The 23,671-nt window shown below is 45.5% G+C and overlaps 1 protein-coding gene across 2 annotated transcripts in view; it reads left to right on the forward strand.

Moving 5' to 3' along the window:
* The first annotated feature begins 1,554 nt into the window (after positions 1-1,554).
* The window catches only part of PDE7B (phosphodiesterase 7B), a 500,590-nt gene continuing 478,473 nt past the window's right edge, over positions 1,555-23,671 (forward strand). For both annotated transcript variants that reach the window (XM_033938169.1, XM_033938172.1), the window contains exon 1: positions 1,555-1,789. In XM_033938169.1, the coding sequence (XP_033794060.1) occupies positions 1,769-1,789 (21 nt within the window). In that variant the 5' untranslated portion in view covers positions 1,555-1,768. The remainder of the gene's footprint in view (positions 1,790-23,671) is intronic.

The following is a 23,671-nucleotide window of genomic DNA, read 5'->3' on the forward strand; positions in this document are numbered from 1 at the left end:
TATCTATGTGATGCGTGAGGTCCACCACCTTCGCACCAGGCAGGCAAGTGACCAGGCGATCCTCACGCCCACCTGCCACCCAGAAACTACATGCCTAATAATTTAATCACCAACTATAACCGCTGTCCTAACTTTTCCCTCCTGGGCAGAAGCCCCTGGAGACACATCCTCGGTGCAAGAGGACATTGCATCCCCTGTGTATAAGATATATAAACCGCTTTGATTGTTTCAGTAGATCAAATCCCTTTCTGGCATCAAAGTCCAGCCTCTCTGCCACCCTGCTGCTCTTTTCACAGCTTGGATAGGCTCCTTCCCATCTTGTGGTGGGACCTGGGCACCCTGCCACTCTAGCTTACCAGTCCCTTGCTCATTTTTAATTTTCTACTCCCTGCAAATCTGTTTGCACATGGATGAACAGATTGATGGACTGATGCTACATTGTAGGTACTCATGCTATTGTGTGAAGGCTAAGCTTCCAAGGAAAGCTTGATCTTTTGCATTATTTTCGGCCTCTTGAACTTTTTGCAGGTTTTTCCTCTGGTGTATGAATTTTAGGTTTTTAAGTCTCGTTTGTTTTAGGTACTCGAATTTGCTAATCTCATGCAACGATACAATTTTAAATGCTATAAGTTCAAAAACTTAAAATGCTAAAAAGTAATTCAGATGGTAGGTGATAAGATGTATCCTTTATAGCGAGTTTTTCAAAAAGGCTTATTTAATAAGCTAGTGTCTCTTTAAGTTAATGCGTCATTTATTCCACCCATGCTGAACACACTCTGTAATGCACATTGTTGTATGCGGGCATGCTTGCCAAAACCAAAGAAATGCACAAAGGGGAGAGATTTGCAGTGAGGGGGTTTGTTCTGAGTGCAGGAAGGGATAAGAATCAAGTTTCAAGTTTATTAGGATTTTATATACCGCCTATCAAGGTTATCTAAGCGGTTTTACAATCAGGTACTCAAGCATTTTCCCTCTCTGTCCCGGTGGGCTCACAATCTATCTAACGTACCAGGGGCTATGGAGGACTGAGTGACTTGCCCAGGGTCACAAGGAACAGCGCGGGGTTTGAACCCACAACCCCAGGGTGCTGAGGCTGTAGATCCAACCACTGCACCACACACTCCTCCAAAAATACTGCACAAAGAACTAGGTGCTTATAGAAGAAGGGAAAATATAGCACTTTTTTAAGGAACATGAAGAGCAGGAAAAGATTGTCTTAAAACCACCTACAGTGCACGGAAGAAGCCGAACTCATGAGGGGTGGGAGACAATAGTTAACATTCACGGTACTCCACTGGTGTGCACATGCTTGCTCCGCCGAGTCTTCCTTCCAGGCTAGTCTGTTACCTCAAAGTCACTGGCACATTTCTCGCGCGGGTAGTCCTTTAAAAAAATGAATAGCACATGCGTGCGGGGGAGAGAGACCCTTTGACGTCACAATCGAAATGAGGAAACATAAACAATACGAAAAGAAGAAGCTGCAGCAGCAGCAGCGGCTGTGTCGGTGCGCGCGCGAGCGTTTGTGCGCAGTGCAGCCGGGCCCGCCAGTCAGCGGTGGAGCAGCCCCCCCCCCCCCCCCCCACCTGGAGCTGCCGTGGCCGCGCCGGCCTCCCAGCCACCTCTGCCTCTTAGGGGCGCTGCAATCTCCCCCCCGTGGCACTTCCTCTGATTCTAGCGCTGGGTCCTGCAGCACGAGTCTTCATGATCCAGTGGCACGGCTCCGAGGTTTCACGGCGTTCCCAGCTCACCGACCTGCCACTATGGTTAAATGTCTTGTTTAATGGTCGAGGTAGGTGCAGCTGTCTTTCGTTTCGTTTGGTGGGGTTTCGGCAGCTCGCGCTCTAGACCTGGAGTTTCTCAGTTGTGCTGGCCGCTTGGGAAGCGGCTCTCTCACTAAAGCAGACAGCTTTTGAGTTGCCCATCCCGTGCTTTTCATGCTATTTCGGGGGAGGGGGGGGAATTGAAGCTGTTAAAATGCAGACTTTCCCTGCACTGTTCTCCCACAGTTTTGCACATACGTTGCGCCGGGAGCAAAAAATGAGCAACTGCAGATTGTTTAAAAAAAAAAAAAAAAATATGCCTCTTCCTTCTTTTTTTTTTTTTTTTTTCTTTCTCTCTCCTTGCGGTTTTTATCTTTGGCTCCAGTGTAAAGTGAGCGAGAGGAGGCTGAGCAAGTCGGCGGAAAAGCCTGTCAACTGCTCTTTGCCTCCCCTGTTGCTACATTTGAACAGACTTTGCAGGGCTTTCCTTGGGAGAGTCGAGAAGCGGTGAGGAAACAAACCTAGGACAACTTTTTCAACCTAGGAGTGAAAAAGGGTCCGTCGGCCTGGCCTCCTGTTTGGTTTTTTTTTTTTGGGGGGGGGGTTCTTTTTAAATAAATTTGGACTGCGGATGTCAGGGTAGCTGTCACCTAAAGAAAGTACTGCAAAATGGAGCAAAAAAAAAAAAAAAATAATCTTCACATAGGGGCCAGCTCTACGAATATTTGGGCAAACCCAGTATTGCCTGTGTGCATGAAGGGGTAATTTTCATTGGGTTGAACACCTCAATCATGTTGAAAACTTGGCTCCTTATGTACCTTCAGCCATGGTTCTGCCAGGCTGCAGTGGCTTCCTGAATGCTGCTCTGAAGCAGAGGGAAAAACTAACCTAATCCCCTTTTCTGTATTCAGCAGTTCTGTGGAATAACGTGTAAAGAATTTCTTGCACTTTAAAGAGAATTCAATGAATCTGCTGGATTTTCAAATGAATTGCAATTTGCAAGACAATTACAAACATGCCTTCCTTTTCAGGTACTGGGTAAGATTTGATGACTGCAGTCCACTCTGTACAGTAATTATACTGACTTGTAATATTTTCTTTCTTTAAACTTCACAAAGGGGAATCTTTAAGAAGCTGTTCTCAGTAAAAGCAGCTAGCAGCAGGTCTGGGTTTTGGGGTAGTTTTTTTTTTTATTTTTTTAATCCACAAGGAATAGCCTTCTGATGTTATTTGCATAGACGGGGGTCCCGGAGCCAGGCAGATTTGCAGAGAGCTTGGCTACTCTGAATGCCAGAGTTGTTGTGGCTCTCGTGGACCCGTGTTGCAAGTCCCTCGTCATGCATCCTAGAAAGGCACAGCGTGGAAGCAGCTTTGGCAGGCCATGCAGTGCACTTGTAGCGTCCCAGCTTCAAGACTGCCAGCATACCATTAACACTGAAGTGCAGAGGAGTGTGATGTGCAGTGAATGGACAATTTCTACTCTGCAGTGCCTTAGTGGGAAAACAAGGACGCTGTGTATTGCAAATGCATCACCCACAGCCCCTCTCCTTGTCCTTTCCTGTATCTTGTGAATAAGTAGCAGGAACAAAATATGCTGACCCCAGCAAACTATAATTCCATCTCTCCTGTCTATACATTGTGCACCTTCAGGGTTCTGTGCCACAGGCCCAGCTCCACTGGCTTTTTCCATGGCATTCGTGTAAAACTCGCAGCAGCAGCTCAGAAAGTATCCCTTTATAATGGAGGACAGTGGATTTTGGAAGATTGGCACTCAATGCTCAAATGAATCACTATGGGCTCCTTTTACTAACGCTAGCGGAAAAGAGCGTGCGCAAACCACGCGCTAAATGAAAAATACTAACGCAAGCTCTATGGAGGCGTTAGCGTTTAGCGCGTGTGGCGTTGTAGCGCATGCCAAAACTGCTAGCGCACCTTAGTAAAAGGAGCCCTATGGTTGTACCATGATGATCGACAAGTCTCAACTATTTAACAGGCTGGGTTCTTAATGTATATTATTGTTTAACTTAATATTTTTTATCCTATTTTAAACTGTTTGTATTTTTTTCCTATATTGTATGCATTCAACTTGCCAAATCTTAGATGATTTGTATTGTATGTATTACGCTCGATTGCTGTGAACCGCCTAGAACTTCCGGGTATGGCGGTATATAAAAATAAACTATTATTATTGTTATTAATCAGTGCTACAATCCTTTTATGAAACATTCACAAAATACTGCATACACACAACAGAGCGTTGAAACTATTTTTGTTATCACTGGGATCTTCAGACTGCCACTAGAGTAACATAACTCAACGTAGCTGCGATCCTCATTGATCCCGTTTGCACTATCACTACTTATTGTCTGGAAGTATATCATTGGCGATATTCATTTTTTTGTGCTTTATTATATTATATAGAAGTAAGAACATAAGAATAGCCTTACTGGGTCAGACCAATGGTCCATCAAGTCCAGTAGCCCGTTCTCATGGTGGCCAATCCAAGTCACTAGTACCTGTCCAAAACCCAGAGTAGCAAATTTCCATGCTACCGATCCAGGACAAGCAGAGGCTTCCCTCATGTCTTAAGAACTTAAAATCAGCTATGCTATCCGCTTTTACCACAACCTCTGGCAACGCGTTCCAGAGCTTAACTATTTTCCAGTGGCGTACCAATGGGGGGGCGGGGGAGTGGGGAGGTCCGCCCCAGGTGCACACTCCAAGGGGGTGCACAGCCGGCTGGATCCAGAACCTCCCACGCTGCTTCAAATCGCATTTCAGCGCGGCTGCCCTACTTAGAGCAGAGTCGGCAGCCGCGCTGAAGAGAAGAAAGTCCCGCGATGACTGGGAAGAGGTAAGTGACGTCGGGGGGGGTGGGGGACCGGCAGCCGTAGTCATCGCGGGATCTTGCCGCAAATAACTGCGTCTGCCGGCCCAGCCCCCTCCGACGTCACTTACCTCTTCCATCGGAGCAGAAGCAGTCATCACGGGATCTTTGGGACGGAGAAAGAAAGGAGGTCAGGGTGGCATGAAGGGGTGTGGAGGGTGACAAAGGGGGTTCAGGGTGCTATGGAAACATGGTTAAGGGTGACAAAAGGGGGTCAGGGTGCTATGGAAACATGGTAAAGGGTGACAAAGGGGGGGGTCAGGGTCAGTGTTCCCTCTAAGCGGGCGGGTGTTGTGAGCAAACTTTTTTCACCGTGAGCCAAAAATATCGGGCGCCAGCAAGTTATGAGCCAACTCGCCCGATTCTCCTCTCGCCGCCCTGCCATCTGCCGTACGCCTCTTCCGATCGTGCGCTGTGACGAGAAACGTGTGCGCTGCGATGTAATATTTTGTGCGCCAGCGCACGCCAGCGCAGCTTAGCGGGAACACTGGTTCAAATGGTTTTATTTATTTCCCCAAATTTATTTTTGTTATATGCATTGAAAATATTTGATATTGCGTTTAAATCAAAATCTCAATAAACTTGAAACGAGTGCCCGTGAGATTGTGGGAGGGTTAAATACTCAAAACTTAGAAGTTTTTGCTACGCCAGCTTTCTGGTATCTTTACATACAGTGGCGTACCTAGCATATGTAACATCCGGGGCCCATCATTTTTTGGCACCCCCCCCATCTGTAAGAAAAACATGATTTTTAGTAACAAACCACACGTCACACATGAGTACCTAGGAAAAGGCAGCATCTTACATATTGCAGTGAGCAGTACATCAATACACCCATTGTAAAACTAAACAAGCCAGACCAGCACAGATCAATCCTACACCGTCAATCCTAACAGAAAACCATGTCTTTCGAACACACAGAACACAGAAAACACCTTCGCCTAGTAAGGAATATGTAATCACAAACTAACCCCTCCCTCTTTTACAAAACTGTAGTGTGGATTTTAGCTACGGAGGTAACAGCTCTGATGCTCATAAAATTCTGAGCATCAGAGCTGCTACCACCAAGGCTGGTGCTAAAAACGCTTCACAGTTTTGTAAAAGGGGGGATAAAATAAAAATACATAGACAAAGGTTAAATTGAACCAGCAAGAAGCTGGACTCTGCATACAATGCTTCACAGAAACAGTGACACATGTCTCCTAAAGCAATAAATAAATAGAAATTTTTTTCTACCTTTGTCTTCTGTGGTTTCTCCTTTCCTCATCTTCTTGTAACTCTCTTCCTTCCATTCACTGTCTGCCGTCTCTCTTCCCCTATATGGCATCTTCTCTCCTTCTATGCCCCTTCCAGAAACTGTATGCCTCCCCCTTCCATCTCTCCTTTCACCCCATTGGTCTGGCATCTCTCTCCTCGCCTTCCCTCTCCCACACCTCTCCTCATAGTCTGGTATCTCCCCTTCCCTGATTCTCTGGCATCTCTCTCCTTTCCTTTTCTTCCATCTTTCGTTCCCCCTCCATGCTCTCACATCTCCCCCTTCCTTTTCCCTTAGACTGGCATACCTTCCTCCTATGCTCCAAGCCCTGGCATCTCCTTTAATTCCCTCCCTCATCTTCCTTCTCCCTCCAGCTGCGTACCGCAACACTCTTCCCTGCAGCTCTGCACTTCCCCACAATTGCCATGCTTCGGTTCCTCTTCTTCCTTCCTTCCTCCCCCCCCCCCCCCCCCCGCGGGACCCTGCGGCACCATCAACTCTTACTCCCTCTAATGTCGGCCCTGCAGCTCCAGACTTCCTCGCACCTTCTCCCCTCCCCCTTTGGATCGCTATTATTTTAAATGTTATAGCCGCGGAGCTGTATCCATCAGTGGAGATGTCTAACCTCGGCCTGCCCCGGAACTCTTACTGCAGCAGCCGCCCGTCTAGGCAGGAACAGGAAGTCACTGTTGCAGTAAGAGTTCCGGGGCAGGCCGAGGTTAGACATCTCCACTGATGGATACAGCTCCGCGGCTATAACATTTAAAATAATAGCGATCCAAAGGGGGAGGGGAGAAGGTGCGAGGAAGTCTGGAGCTGCAGGGCCGACATTAGAGGGAGTAAGAGTTGATGGTGCCGCAGGGTCCCGCGGGGGGGGGGGGGGGGAGGAAGGAAGGAAGAAGAGGAACCGAAGCATGCCAATTGTGGGGAAGTGCAATCCCCCCAATGCGTCCCCTTACCTTACCTCCCCTTACCTTTGCGACGCGTGTGTGCGCTGTGAAGAGAAACTTTGCGCTGCGATGTAATATTTTGTGCGCGCGCGCAGGCCAACGCACCTTAGCGGGAACACTGGTCAGGGTGCTATGGAAACATGGTAAAGGTGACAAAGTAGGTCAGGGTGCTATGGAATCACGCTGAAGGGTGACAAAGGGAGGTGAGGGTGCTATGGAAACATGGTTAAGGGTGACAAAAGGGGGTCAGGGTGCTATGGAATCACGCTGAAGGGTGACAAAGGGGGGTCAGGGTGATATGGAATCATGCTGAAGGGTGACAAAGGGGGTCAGGGTGGTATGGATGTGTGGTGGAGGGAGAGAAAGGGGCAGATGCTGAAGGAATTGCAGGGAAAGAGACATAAGGGGGAACGATACTGCATAGAATTGGGTTGTAGGGAGCGAAAGGGGGCAGATGCTGATGGAAGTGGGGGAAAGAAAGAGAAGGGGCAGATGATGGAAGTGGGGAGAAGGGGCAGATGATGGAACTGGGGAGAGAGAAGAGGGCAAATGATGGAAGGAGGGGTGAAGAGAGAGAAGGGGCAGATGATGGAAGTGGAGAGAAGGAGAGAGAAGAGGGCAGATGATGGAAGTGGGGGGAAAGAGAGAGAAGGGGCAGATGATGGAAGTGGGGAGAGAGAAGAGGGCAGATGATGGAAGGAGGGGATAAATAAAAGGAGGGCATATGATGGGGGAAAAGGATTGAGTTAGGGAAATACTGGAGGGGGTGAGGGAAAGAGGTGGCGAGCTGTAGGTAGACAGTAAAAAAGGAAATTGAGAGGGTAGTAAGAACGTAATCTAGATGGATGCAGAAAATAAATTGAAAAGGAAAATGAGGGAAGAAAGGGATTGCAGAAGAGAGGTGTGGGAGTGGGAAGGAGAGGAGAGAGATGCCAGACCAATGGGGGTGAAAGGAGAGATGGAAGGGGGAGGCATACAGTTTCTGGAAGGAGCATTGAAGGAGAGAAGATGCCATATAGGGGCAGAGAGATGGCAGACAATGGATGGAAGGAAGACAGTAACAAGAAGATGAGGAAAGAAGAAACCAGAGAAGACAAAGGTAGAAAAACAATTTTCTATTTATTTATTGTTTTAGGAGAAATGTGTCACTGTTTCTGTGGTGTTGCATTGTATGCAGAGTCCAGCTTCTTGCTGGTTCAATTTAACCTTTGTGTATTTATATTTTACAAAACTGTGGAGCGTTTTTTAGTGCCAGCCATGGTGGTAGCAGCTCTGATGCCCAGAATTCTATGAGCATCAGAGCTGTTACCACTATGGCTAAAATCCACACTACAGTTTTGTAAAAGAGGGAGGGGTTAGTTTGTGATTACATATTCCATAGTAGGCGAAGGTGTTTTCTGTGTTCTGTGTGTTCGAAAGATGGTTTTCTGTTAGGATTGACGGTGTAGGATTGATCTGTGCTGGTCTGGCTTGTTTAGTTTTACAATGGGTGTATTGATGTACTGCTCACTGCAATATGTAAGATGCTGCCTTTTCCTAGGTACTCATGTGAGATGTGTGGATTGTTACTAAAAATCATGTTTTTTGTACAGATGGGGGGAGGGGTGCCAAAAAAATGATAGGCCCCGGGTGTCACATATGCTAGGTACGCCACTGCTATTCACCCATTGAAAAAAGTATTTCCTCCTATTGTTTTTAAAAGTATTTCCCTGCAATTTCATTGAGTGTCCCCTAGTCTTTGTCATTTTTGACAAGAGTGAAAAATCAATCCACTTGTACCATTATACTCCACTCAGGATTTTGTAGACTTCAATAATATCTCCCCTCAGCTGTCTCTTTTCCAAGCTGAAGAGCCCTAACCTTTTTGGACTTTCCTCATATGAGAGGAGTTCCATCCCCTTTATCACCCCTTTATCCACTCTTGCTCTGCCTTTGCAATCTGACGCCATTTTGGTCTAATGGCGACAGACTGAAAGGCAGAGCAAGAGTGCTAGCTTTTATGTGTCTTCCCCGACTCTGAAGACGTATATGAAACGTGTTGGTGAGGGGGATGTGTTGACAACAAAGCTATGTTTTTTTTTCACTTTTCCCTCCGTATTCGCTGTGATAGGGGACGCAAATACAGAAAAAATGCAAATAACTTTTTCATATGTTCTTCGCTGTTTTCTATTAAAAACCATTGTGAATATGGTGAAACCGCGAATAACATGGTGGGAGACCTGGCCTGTTCTGAAGGAGAGGCAAAATACAGTGAAGAAAGTGCTGGGAATCGGAGATTTTATCTGTAAATGCTTGGAATCAGTGATTTCTCTATGCAAGCTGATGTAATTTGGGGGGAGGATCCAGCAAGCTAAAAACCATGAATAATCGAAACCGCGATTACTGAAACCGCGAATACGGAGAGAGAAGTGTAATTACTTCTATATAATAAAGCACAAAAAATGAATAATCACCAATAATACAGTTCCTGACAATAAGTAGCGATAGTGCAAACAGGATCAATGAGGATTGCAGCCACTTTGAGCTATGCTACTCTAGCGGCAGTCTGAAGATCCCGGTGATAACAAAAATAGTTTCAACGCTGTGTTCTGTGTATGCAGTATTTTGTGAATGTTTCATAAAAGATTGTAGCATTGCAAATTAATTACTAGACTTTTAAAATTTCAATAGGATATTTATAGGGGTAGGTCTAAATTATTTGTATGGAAGGAAAAGTTGATTTGTATTTCTATAGAATCATATAGCTTGACACTTTAACTCTGTTCTCTCAGGGCTTCTGCAGCTGACATTGTGCTTGTTGCAGGTTTCCGGGTCTCGCTGTGTCTTGTCAGGTAGAAACTGATGTTTCAGCCACTATGCTGTGGCTTTCTTCAGGGTAGGCTGTGAGGTCTGCAGTTTGCCTTTGTAAATAGTGGTTGCACTGACCCGATTGGGAACAGGGCTGCCTGTTGGTCACCAATTTGAATTTTGGTGGCAATGTCAGTTGGTCACAAATTTGAATTTTGGTGGGAAAATCCAACCCAGATCCCAAGTAGTATATCTTTATTCTTTATGTAATCTCATACTCCATCTTTTTGGTCCCATTGCATCATCTAGAGTGGCTTACAACACTGATGGGAATGCAATGTCATAAACAGAAATTACAAATTAGCTTCCGAGTTTATTGGGGATTTTTTTTTTTTTTTTTTTTTGTTATACTACCCATTTGAAACTTTTCTGAGCAATACACAATTAATATTAAATTATCACATAAGGTAGAGAATAAATAATAGAAAAATATTGTAGAAATATAATCACAATAACAGAGAAAAAGATAGCAAATCTCAGTTGTGCTGAGCCCCAATTCGAAGAGCTAAGGGCAACAGGAAGAAACTATTTGCAGAAAGCATTCTGAAAGAGAAAGGTCCTTCTGCTCAGACTTCAATTTCTGAGAGGACCTTTCAAATCGAAGGATGTGTGTGGAAGGTCATTCCGGAAGGTAGGACCTCACACACTAACTATTTTGGTTCTGATCTCACCTAGTGTAAGGTGTCAAAAAGATAGTATTTCTAGACAGATTTCTCATAAGGATATAAGGTATGTTAGGAGATGGGATACCCTGAATAATGGACTAAAGTCAAAGCTTTCTGTGTGATTCTATGTGATAGCCAATGTTCTTCATGCAGGATCACATTTTTTGAGCCCATTATGAGTTGTACTTCTAAGAAGTTGAAGACATCAGCTATTAGTAGTTTGTAACATTAAAGAAGGCATTGCAGTAATCTAATTCTGTGATTACTAATGAGTGAATTAAGAGTCAAGGAACACATTAAGTAGATAAGTGATCACTGGAATATCCCTGTTCTTAAGTCATATTTATATGTAACTCGGAACATATAGATTTTAAGATTCTTGCTGCTTACTTTGCTCCCAGCTGACAAAAGGATCAACTGCCTCTACCAGTTTTCCCTCTATGGTAGAGCATGCACAATTACACACTGTTCTTAATGTGGCCATCCATCGTTCCTAAATCTATTGCAGGAGAAGTGTAGGAGTCTATGCCACTGGAAATACTGCTCACTGAAATAAAATGAAGCTACTACTACATTCTTAAGTACGAGTTGTACTTAAATTAGGCATCTGTAACTCTGGGACTGCCTGTATATTATTCTTAGTTTGTAGAAGGAATACTTCAGGATATTAGATATATGGCTGAAAGTTAGACTAAAAGATGTTGAGAATTAGTGATGAGGAAAAAGTGGACATTCTAAACAATTCTGTTCTTTGTTCATGGAAGAAAAGTCTGGAGAAGGACCATGGTTGGCTAGCAAGTGTATATATGGAAGTGGAGTAGATAACACACCATTCACAGAAGGAAGTGTTTATGAACAACTGAAAAAACTAAACATGAACAGAGCCATTGGAATGGACGAAATCCACTCCAAGGCATTGAGGGAACTTGGAGACTTTCTTGCGGAACCTCTTGTGGATTTGTTCAGTAAATCCTTGAAGACAGGAGAAGTTCCTTGGGATTGGAGAAAAACAAATGTGGTCCCTCTACACAAAAGTGGGAACAGAGAAGTTGGAAACTATAGGCCGGTGAGCCTCATTTTGCTGGTTGTAAAGATAAAGGCAGCTCTGTTGAAGGAAAGAATAGTGAAGTACTTGGAATCGAATGGGCTACAACAGTGGTTCCCAACCCTGTCCTGGAGGACCACCAGGCCAATCAGGTTTTCAGGCTAGCCCTAATAAATATGCATGAGAGAGATTTGCATATAATGGAAGTGAGAGGCATGCAAATCTGCTCCATGCATATTCATTAGGGCTATCCTGAAAACCCGATTGGTCTGGTGGTCCTTCAAGGACATGGTAGGGAACCACTGGGCTACAAGATCTAAGACAGCACAGGTTTCAAAAATAGAGAATTGGAAGGGTTTGGTGAGTCAAACGTCCACCTGCCCCTTTGTTGGCTCTTTTTGGAAAATGGCCCCATGGAGTATGAAAGCCCTAATGTACAAGTATACTGGAAGGTAGTGCTGCCTAATTCAGGAAAAAAAATTTTGATTCGATTCAGCCTATTGAATCGATGATTTGATTCAATTTTCCTGCCTAATTGAGTGGGTTTTTTCCAAACATCCTTGTGGGTTTATTTTATAGCTTCTTCACCCCCTTTGCCCTCTCCTACTCACACTAGCGCTGTGGTGTAAACAAAATAAACAAACAAAAAATACTTTTCCTCTCTCTGTTAAATCCTAGTTCACGTTCGCGGCCTAACACCAGCTCTGGAAAGATACACATATAAAATCTGACATTGTAATCACAAAACAGAAAATAAAATTATTTTTCCTACCTTTTGTTGTATGGTCATTTTTTAAATCATGTCGGTCCCAGGCTCTGGTTGTCTTCTGATCAGGCTCTCCTTCTTTCTTATTTCTCCTTGCTAACCATCCATCTTCCATCTCTGTCCTCCCCTTCTGTTTCCCTTTCCTCCCCCAGAGGTCTGGCATCTTTCCTTTTTTTTCATCTCCATTCCCCCGCATCTGCAGCAATAGACCCCACCATCCACAGATCCATCATCTCTCATTTTCTCAACTACCCTTTCATCCAGCATCTCTCTTCTGTGTCCCTGTCCCTATTCCCCTCTCCAGTAGTGTCCCCCTTGTGTCCCTGTTCCTATGCTCCCTCCATGCCCAGCATCTTATCTCTGTTTCATGTCTCTCCCCATATCCAGCTTCTTCTTTCTCTCTTCCTTACCTCCTGTATCCCCTTCCCCAGGTACAGGCCTTCTTCTACTATCTCTCCTGCCATCCTGCACCCTGCCCACCTACTTTGGAGCAGTATCTGTCCCTCTTGTACTATTCTCCTTGTGGTCTTGCATTTCTCTCTCCATTAGTCCAGCACCTCCCCTCTGCTTTCCTCCCCCTCTTTTTGGTTTGGTCTCTCTCTTCCCTTCACTTCATCCCAGGTCTGGCATCTCCCATCCCCTCTCTTATTCCTTCCTCCTCCTCCCTCTGCACAAGCTTGCCTCCCTGCCACGAAGGCCTGTCAACCCTCCCCTCCGCAAAGGCACTCTTCCTCCTCCTCCTCCCTCTACACAGGCCTGCCGCCCCACTGTGAAGGCTTGCTCCCCCCGCAAAGGCCTGCCTGACCCGCCGCGAAGGCACTCTTCCTCCTCCTCCCTGCCGCAAAGGCCTGCTCCCCACACAAGCCTGCATGTTCCCCCAGCTTTCCTGCTTTTACCTTAAGCAGCTAATACGGCAGCCTGCAGGATCGCTGGTGCTATAAAAATCCCTGTAGCTGCTAATCATCCTCAGCGGCACATTCTCTCTGGTGCAATCCTGCCCCTGACGTCAGAGCAGGGGCAGCACCGTAGCAGAGAGAACGTGCTGCTGAGGACAATGGGCAGCTGCAGAGATCGCTATAGCACCAGCGATCCTGCAAGCTGCTACATTAGCTTAAGGTAAGAGCGGGGAAGCTGGGGGAACATGCAGGCCTTTCTGACTGATCCTCCCCCTCAAGCAGGAGCGGCAGCAGATGGCCAGCAAGAGGCAGCGCTGCCGCTCCTGCTTTAGGAAGGCATGGGGGAAGGGTCGATCATCGAATCGGTAGGCAGATTTTTTTTTTTTTAAATTGAATCGAATCGATTAACCTGATTCGAATCGTGAATCAGACAGCACTACTGGAAGGATATGTGGCGGAGAATCACAGACATCTTCTGTGTTGATGTTCCATTGCCTCTTCAGGCTATTCCAAAAGCTACAAAATGTTTTTTTTTTAAATTATTTTGTTTCAGTAACTCTAAAAGTTAAATTGCTAGAAGAACAATTGTGTTGTACATATCAATTTGTGGTGGAATTGGGCCTCCTTATTTAGGAAGTATAAGAATATATTTGAAGATAGGGGAAGAGTGTGGCACAGTGGTTAAAGCTACAGCCTCAGCACCCTGAGGTTGTGTATTCAAACGCACACTGCTCCTTGTGACCTGTACAAGTCATCTAATCCCCCCATTGCCCCAGGTACATTAGATATCTTGTGAGCCCACCAGAACAGATGGGGAAAAATGCTTGAGTACCTGAATAAATTCATGTAAACTGTTCTGAGCTCTCCTGGGAGAACAGTATAGAAAATTGAATAAATAAATAAATGATGGTTTCTGAAGGAGAAAGCAAGTGAGAGTTATTGGATTGTCATGTGTTAAATGATTCTTGAGAGGAGTTTTTGGAATTTATATCTGGTTTATTGTTTGTGGTTATCTTATTTGGTATGGTTTTGTATTTACTTTTGTAAAGTATATTAACCCCCCCCCCCTTTTACAAAACCATATCACAGTTTTTAGTGCTGGCCGCAGCGGTAACAGCTCTGATGCTCATAGAATTCCTGTGAGCGTCGGAGCTTTTACCACTGCGCCTGGCGCTAAAAACTGCATTACGGTTTTGTAAAAAAGGGGAGGAGGGAAATGCTTTAAACATGAATACAGCATGAATAATCGGCCTCAGCGGCAACTCTTTTCACAGGTTCATGGTAAGAGTAGATATGATCATGTTACTCCATTACTGAGGGCATTGCATTGGCTACCGGTATACTGGAGGCTTCAGTTCAAGTGTTCTAATGTTTAAATGGGTACTTCTTTATGGGGCCGATGGTGGACTCCAGCACTGTGAGCACTTTTTTGGATACTTCAACATAACAACACTTAAACCAAAAAGACTGACAGCTTTTGTGGCTAGAGTGATGCTTCTTGGCAAGAAGGCCATTTTGACTAACTGGTTGTCCAGTGATCTGCCGTCTTATAGCCAATGGAGATCGTTGATGATTGTGCAGGCCTCTCTAGAACGCAGGTACTTTTGCGATCTTGATTCGAGACCTGGCCGTCGCTTCTGTCAGATTTGGGAACATTTTTGGATGGTTCTTACTCCTCATGCAAGAAGCAGATTATTGAACTTGTGACTGTGTTTTTGTTTTTGCTTTATGTGCTCTTGAAATGCTTTCTCTACAAGGGGATTGGGGGGGTTGATGGGGGAAGGGTCTGTATTGTGCACATATTTGAGAATATTGCTGTATTTTCTTGTTTGCATTGCTTGCACATTTTTGAAATTTTAATAAAACACATTTAAACAAACAAAAAAAAAATTTATATGGGATCTTTCCCCCATTACTTACTCTTTCTTTTAATTCTCAACAACCTTTTTCTACTAGAGGAACACATAAATTTTAAATTAGTATTTCCTTATGTTAACGGTATTCATACTTTAGGAAGGCTCTCACACTCTATGGCATTTGCCTTGGTAAAAATCTGGAATGACCTCCCTTCAGAAATTAGACTCCTTTCCTCTCCGCTTTGACATGTTTTAGAAAAATTTTGAAGACATATCTGTTTAAGAAATTTTTAGCTGACAAATAAGGGATTGTAATAGATGAACTTCATGTTCAATTATTGTTTTTCTATGTTCTTGACCTAATCCTCAACGGAATAGGGGGACCTACAAAAGAAGTGGAAGTAGTAGGACCACTAGGAAACAGCGATCACAACATGATCCAGTACAAATTAGGAGTACCGTATTTTCACGCATATAACGCGTGCGTTATACGCGTTTTTACCTACCGCGCATACCCCTCGTGCGTTATACGCGTGAGCGCGGTATACAAAATTTTTTTTACATAGTTCCCACCCCGCCCGACGCCCGATTCACCCCCCCCAGCAGGACCGCTCGCACCCCCACCCCGAACGACCGCTCGCACGCGCTCCCACCCGCACCCGCATCCACGATCGGAGCAAGAGGGAGCCCAAGCCCTCTTGCCCGGCTGACTCCCCAACTCCCCGACAATATCGGGCCAGGAGGGAGCCCAAACCCTCCTGGCCACGGTGACCCCCTACCCCCACCCCGCACTACATTACGGGCAGGAGGGATCCCAGGCCCTCCTGCCCTCGACGCAAACCCCCCTCCCTCCAACGACCGCCCCCCCCAAGAACCTCCAACCGCCCCCCCAGCCGACCCGTGACCCCCCTGGCCGACCCCCCACGACACCCCCACCCCCATTCCCCGTACCTTTGGTAGTTGGCCGGACAGACGGGAGCCAAACCCGCCTGTCCGGCAGGCAGCCAACGATGGAATGAGGCCGGATTGGCCCATCCGTCCCAAAGCTCCGCCTACTGGTGGGGCCTAAGGCGCGTGGGCCAATCAGAAAAGGCCCTGGAGCCTTAGGTCCCACCTGGGGGCGCGGCCTGAGGCACATGGGCCCAACCCGACCATGTGCCTCAGGCCGCGCCCCCAGGTGGGACCTAAGGCTCCAGGGCCTATTCTGATTGGCCCACGCGCCTTAGGCCCCACCAGTAGGCGGAGCTTTGGGACGGATGGGCCAATCCGGCCTCATTCCGTCATTGGCTGCCTGCCGGACAGGCGGGTTTGGCTCCCGTCTGTCCGGCCAACTACCAAAGGTACGGGGAAAGGGGGTGGGGGTCGGCCAGGGGGGTCGCGGGTCGGCTGGGGGGGCGGTCGGAGGTTCTTGGGGGGGGCGGTCATTGGAGGGAGGGGGGTTTGCGTCGAGGGCAGGAGGGCCTGGGATCCCTCCTGCCCATAATGTAGTGCAGGGTGGGGGTAGGGGGTCGCCGTGGCCAGGAGGGTTTGGGCTCCCTTCTGGCCCGATATTGTCGGGGAGTCGGCGGTCCTTCGGGGTGGGGGTGCGAGTGGTCCTGCCGGGGGGGGGGGATGTATCGGAGAGTCGGGACAGCGCACGGAGAGTCGGGGCAGTGCACGGAAAGTCAGGGCGGGTGAACGGAGAGTCGGGACAGCGCACGGAGAGTCGGGGCAGTGCACGGAAAGTCAGGGCGGGTGAACGGAGAGTCAGGACAGCGCACGGAGAGGCGGGGCAGTGCACGGAAAGTCAGGGAGGGTGAACGGAGAGTCGGGACAGTGCACGGAGAGTCGGGACAGTGCACGGAGAGTCGGGACAGCGCACGGAGAGTCGGGGCAGTGCACGGAAAGTCAGGGCGGGTGAACGGAGAGTCGGGACAGCGCACGGAGAGTCGGGGCAGTGCACGGAGAGTCAGGGCGGGTGAACGGAGAGTCAGGACAGCGCACGGAGAGGCGGGGCAGTGCACGGAAAGTCAGGGAGGGTGAACGGAGAGTCGGGACAGTGCACGGAGAGTCGGGACAGTGCACGGAGAGTCGGGACAGTGCACGGAGAGTCGGGACAGTGCACGGAGAGTCGGGGCAGTGCACGGAAAGTCAGGGAGGGTGAACGGAGAGTCGGGACAGCGCACGGAGAGTCGGGGAGGGCGAAAGGAGAGTTGGGGTGGCCAGAGGAGAGTCGGGGCGGGCGAAAGGACAGTCGGGCTGCATGCGCGGTATACCCGTGAGCGCGGTATACAAAAGTTTTTGTACATAAAATCGTGGTTTCTGCGCGCTATACCCGTGTGCGCGTTTTACACGGGTGCGTGTTATCTGTGTGAAAATACGGTAAGTACAGCAAAAGGGAAGAGAACCACAGTGACAACGTTCAACTTCAAGAAAGGGAACTATGATGCTATGAGAGCAATGGTAAGAAAAAAACTTAAAAACAGCTCAAGGAAAACAGAAACTGTAGAGCAAGCCTGGTCTCTATTCAAGGGCACAGTGCAAGAAGCACAACATATGTACATCCCCAGATTTAGAAAAGGGTGCAAAAAAAAAACCGAACAAAAGACTCCGCATGGATAAACAATGAGGTGAAGAAAGCGATAGGAGACAAGAAAAAATCATTCCGGAAATGGAAAAAGGACCAAACTGGGGAAAACTGGAATGAACACAGGAAACGCCAAAGAGAATGTCATCAAGGGGTTAGGAGAGCGAAAAGAGAATACGAAGAGAGACTGGCCAGGGAGGCAAAAAACTTCAAATCATTCTTCAGATATGTTAAGGGGAAGAAACCGGCGAGGGAGGAAGTAGGACCGTTGGATGATGGAGACAAAAAGGGAGTGATAAAGGAGCAAAAAGAGGTAGCCGACAGGTTAAACAAATTCTTCTCGTCAGTCTTCACAAGCGAGGACACATCCAGTGTACCGGAACCCGACGTGATCTTCCATGGTGACCAAGAAGAAAAACTGTCAGCAATAGAGGTGAGCCATGAGGATGTCCTCCAACAGATAGATAGATTGAAAAGCGACAAATGACCAGGCCCGGACGGAATCCACCCTAGGGTACTAAAAGAACTAAGAAATGAGATAGCGGGAATACTCCAACGAGTTTGCAACCTATCCTTGAAAACTGGAGAGATTCCGGAGGACTGGAAGATAGCAAATGTTACACCTATCTTTAAAAAGGGGTCAAGAGGAGACCCGGGAAACTATAGGCCGGTAAGTTTGACATCGGTTCCAGGCAAGATGGTAGAAGCACTGATAAAGGACAGCATCTGTGAGCACATCGAAAAAAATGGGCTGATGAAAGCGAGCCAACATGGCTTCTGCAAGGGAAGATCGTGCCAAACAAACTTACTGCACTTCTTTGAGGGGGTAAACAGCCAGTTGGACAAAGGGGAACCTGTAGACATCATTTACCTTGACTTCCAAAAGGCATTTGACAAGGTACCCCATGAGCGGCTACTTAGGAAGCTATGGAACCACGGGGTGGAAGGGGACGTACACAGATGGATCAAACACTGGTTGGCAAGCAGGAGACAGAGGGTTGGAGTGAAGGGTCACTACTCGGGCTGGAGGAAAGTCACGAGCAGAGTTCCACAGGGGTCTGTACTTGGACCGCTGCTGTTCAATATATTTATTAATGACCTGGAAACGGGGACAAAATGTGAAGTTATAAAATTTGCGGACGACACTAAACTCTGTAGAAGGGTTAGAACTACGGAAGAGTGTGAGGACCTACAAAGGGACCTAAACAAACTGGAGGAGTGGGCGAATAAATGGCAGATGAAATTCAATGTAGGGAATTGCAAGGTCATGCATATAGAGAGAAAGAACCCGATGTTCAGCTACCAAATGGGGGGATTAGTATTAGAGGGAAGTAACCTTGAAAGAGATTTGGGTGTACTGGTGGATACAACAATGAAGTCAACGGCGCAATGCACAGCAGCCGCGAAGAAGGCAAACAGAATGTTGGGTATTATTAAAAATGGTATTACGACCAGAACAAAAGAAGTCATCCTGCCGTTGTATCGGGCAATGGTGCGCCCGCACCTGGAGTACTGTGTTCAGTATTGGTCACCGTACCTTAAGAAGGATATGGCAATACTTGAGAGGGTTACTGCTTATACTGATTACATTCAGCTGTAGTCCTCGCCAATTAATGTGGTTAAGCTTGGGATTCGGGCCATTTTTATTGCTTGACATTTAAACTGAAACTATATATAAAAAAGACTGTGAAAAATAACAAAAAGAAGATTTTGTGTGAATGAAAGATGTGAGAATTGATTATTTATACATGTTTTGGAGTTTTTTATAAACCCGTGATGATGAGTGGATGGTTGGGTACTTGTGTAGTCCCAACGACCCTCAATTGAGGTTTATTTTTCTCCTTTTCATCTTTTTCATCTTTTTGATTTTTAGTTTGTCAGCTTTATTTATGTACTTTTGGTCTGGATGAATCCCTGCTCATAACTGAAATTGACAAAACGTATTTTCAATATATTTAATACTTGAGAGGGTCCAGAGGAGAGCGACACGAATGATTAAGGGCATGGAAAACCTTTCATACACTGAAAGATTGGAGAGGCTGGAGCTCTTCTCCCTGGAAAAGCGGAGACTCAGAGGAGACATGATAGAAACCTACAAGATCATGAAGGGCATAGAGAAAGTAGAGAGAGATAGATTCTTCAAATTTTCAAAACATAAAAGAACAAGAGGGCATTCGGAAAAATTGGAAGGGGATAGATTCAAAACAAATGCTAGGAAGTTTTTCTTTTCTCAGCGGGTGGTGGACACCAGGAATGCGCTTCCAGAGGACGTAATAGGGCAGAGTACGGTACTGGGGTTTAAGAAAGGATTGGACAGTTTCCTGTTGGAAAAGGGGATAGAGGGGTATAGATAGAGGATTACTGCACAGGTCCTGGACCTGTTGGGCCGCCGCGTGAGCGGACTGTTGGGCACGATGGACCTCAGGTCTGACCCGGCAGAGGCATTGCTTATGTTCTTATGTTAATTTTGTTAACCAGATCGAATCCCTTTTGGGAATGATCCGGTATATAAGACATTGGATTGGACAGTGTTCCACACAGACGTCTAATAAATAAACTGAATGCCCTCGGGATGGGTCCCAAAGTGATGGGCTGGGTCAAGAACTGGTTGAGTGTAAGGCGACAGAAGGTAGTGATCAATGGAGATCGCTGTGAGGAAAGGGATGTTACTAGTGGTGTACCTCCAGGTTCCATTCTTGGGCCTGTTCTTTTTAACATTTTTATAAATGATATTGCTGAAGGGTTGTCAGGTAAGATTTGCCTCTTTGTGGATGATACCAAAATCTGCAATAGAGTAACGTGAAGAAAGACCTGGCAGCTAAAATTTAATGCTAAGAAATGCAAGGTCAGGCTTTTGGGCTACAAAAACACGAGGGTATAGTACAGTTTAGGGGGTGAAGAACTTATGTGCACGACAGAAGAGTGGGACTTTGATATGATTGTATGTGATGGCGAAAAGGTGATGGCGAAAGCTTGAAGGATGCTAGGTTGCATAGTGAGAGGTATGGCCGGTAGGAAAAAGGAGGTATTGATGCCCCTGTATAATACTTTGGTGAGACCTCATTTAGAATATTGTGTACAATTCTGGAGGCTGCACCCTCAAAAAGATATAAAAAGTATGGAGTCAGTCCAGAAGAAGGCTACTAAAATGGAATGTGGCCTTCATCATAAGGCATATGAGGTCAGACTTAAAGATCTCAATCTCTATACTTTGGAGGAAAGGCGGGAGAGGGGAGATATAATAAAGACATTTAAATACCTACATAAATGCGCATGAGTCGAGTCTTTCATTTGAAAGGAAACTCTGCAATGAGAGGGCATAGGATGAAGTTAAGAGGTGATAGGCTCCGGGGTAATCTAAGGAAATACTTTTTTACAGAAAGGGTGGTAGATGCATGGAACAGTCTCCCAGAAGAGGTGGTGGAGACAGAGACTGTGTCTGAATTCAAAAGGGCCTGGGATAGGCACGTGAGATCTCTGAGAGAGAAAGAGATCATGGTTTCTGCGGATGGGCAGACTAGATGGGCCACATGACTTTTATCTGCCATCATGTTTCTATGTTTAGTATGGAAGGCAGATGTATGCACATTTGGAGGACCGCCCCCTGACACAGCCGTTATGAAAAATGGCCTATGTTGGCGGTGGGTCCCTATCCTTTATTAAGATAAATTGATTGAATTTTAAAAATTTGGCATATGATTATATTTTGAAAGGCCAATGAGGAGACAGGCAAGCCATAGACCTTTGAGTTCTTGTGAAGATTGCTGCTAAGGCCAATTATTCATGCAGTTTTTCAAGAATTATGTAGGCACTGGGCTTGCAAATTTGACTAAACAGGAATATGAGCATAAATCCACAGTCGCACACTTAACTTTAGGTACGACCACTTACGCTAGCTCAGTGGCTGGTTTGAATGCTAGTGCCAATTGCTGTGAGGTGCATAACTGATAGTATTCTATATCCTGTGCATGAAAGTGCTAACCTGCCCTGCCTGTCCTACAGCCACACCCCATAGCAGTTGCAAACTAGAGAAATTATGCACTAAAGTTGCAGTTACTTGCAAAATTGAAAATCGATGCCAATTAACTTCAGCCACAGCCAATTATTGTTTATCAATGCCAATTAATGCCTAATTTAACACTTAAAATAAGTACATAACTTGCAGTATTCTGTAACCTGTGCTTGCAGATGTATGTACTAGGGGCTGGATTCTGTAAATGGTGTCTTAAAAGAGAGGCACCTATAATGCATGTGCCTATCATATGTCAGTCACTCTTAGGTGCCCATTTCAGAATTGTGCTTAGCGGCGCCCAAGTTAAAACTTAGGAGCCTGTAATGTAGGCCAGGGTTTTAAAGGCCTACATTATAGGTGCCTAAGTCTTTAGAGAATCGTACCTAGTGGTGCCTAAGTCACTCGCCACCCTCTAAACATGCCTACTTTACTGTTAGGCACCTATTTTCCGTAGAATTGTGCCTCGGAAGATAGGGGCCTATCACCCAATTCATTTTAATTTTTTTTTTCAATTATGAGCTTGTTAAAGCTAATAATTAAAGCCAGGTTACTAATTAAGGCCCCCTTTTATCAAGCCGTGGTAGTGCTGCTGCCACAGGAAATGCTCCAACGTTCGTTCAATTCCTAGGAACATTGGTGCATTTAGTGCGTCGGCACACGCTAAAACGTTTGATAACGGGGGCCTAAGATAGGTGCATAACATTAGGCAGCTATTTATTTAAACACCTAACTTTAGGTGCAGTATATAGGGTTTGCCCGTAAGTGTGAAAATTGGCATGCAGGATTATATGTTATGGTTATTTTTATTTGATATATGTAATGTAATGTAATTTATTTCTTATATACCGCTACATCCGTTAGGTTCTAAGCGGTTTGAAGAAAATATACATTAAGATTATAAATGAGAAGTAAGAAGGTACTTAAAAAAAATTCCCTTACTGTCCCGAAGGCTCACAATCTAACTAAAGTACCTGGAAATTAATAAAGAAGAGAAAATAAAGATGGTTGAAAAAAGAAAAATTCTATGTAAACTTATAGGATGGAAATTAAACTGACAGTGAAGAACTGTATGAAAAATACATATGGAATGCAGTTAGAGAGGGTAGGTTACAATCTATTTATGGTATTTGTTTAATTGGAAGGTGTTAAGGTGGGTAATTTGGGGGAAGGTTATCTGAAGGTAGGTGAATCTTCTGGAGGTAAAAGAGGAGGGGTTAAGATATTTGGATGAATTTTTTGAAAAGCAGGGTTTTGATTTCTTTTCTGAATGTTTTGAAGTTGTCTGATATTGTCATAAGATTGGAGATGGAATGGTTGATTTTTGCTGCTTGTGTTGCCAGAAGGTTGTCAAACATTTTCTTGCGTTGTGTGCCTTTCCTCCATGGTTAGCAAAGTGGTTTACAATACACTGAATAATAATCAGTTACTATCTGTCCCTGCAGGCTCACAATCCAACTATGGTACCCGGGGCAATGTGGTATTAAGTGCTAATATTTTACATATTTACATGTGACACATGTGTACATGTTGGTGCCTAGGTTACAGAATTTCCCTTTATGTACCCAGGATAAGTGCTGAAGTCCTCCATTTCCAGCCATATTGCGCAAGGTAAACATGACAGTCCGTTCTTGGTTTCCGGGCAAGTACTGCAAGCCTGTGATTTCAGCCTTCTTGCCCTGGCTAAGAACCTAATAATAATAATAATAATAATTTTATTCTTATATACCGCCATACCGAAAAAGTTCTAGGCGGTTCACAACAAGTTGAGCTAATACATGGGATACAGATAAAATACAAATTAGAATAATGGACTTAAAAACAGATAAAGACAGAAAGCATTTACAAGATTAATGCAGAAAATACCGGCATGGCAGGGAAAGAAGTAATACATAGAACAGATAAAATACATCAAGTTCAATATAAGGAACTTGATTGAAAAAATGAAGCAGAATGCATTAAGATACCAGCCTATCAAAGAGTTGAGTCTTTAACAATTTTCTAAAATCAAGATAGGAAGAGACCTCTTAACATAATTTTTCCAAGCCATACATTCAATTTAGCGGGTTGCAGGCTAAAGCGGAATTTGGTTAGGATTATAGAATTGAGGGTACAATGGTGTGGTAGCCATGTTAGTCTAGTTTTAAAAGTATGAGGGTAAATCAAAAA

The sequence above is a fragment of the Geotrypetes seraphini genome, chromosome 3 (assembly GCF_902459505.1).
Source record: "Geotrypetes seraphini chromosome 3, aGeoSer1.1, whole genome shotgun sequence".
Classification (NCBI taxonomy): Eukaryota; Metazoa; Chordata; class Amphibia; order Gymnophiona; family Dermophiidae; genus Geotrypetes; species Geotrypetes seraphini.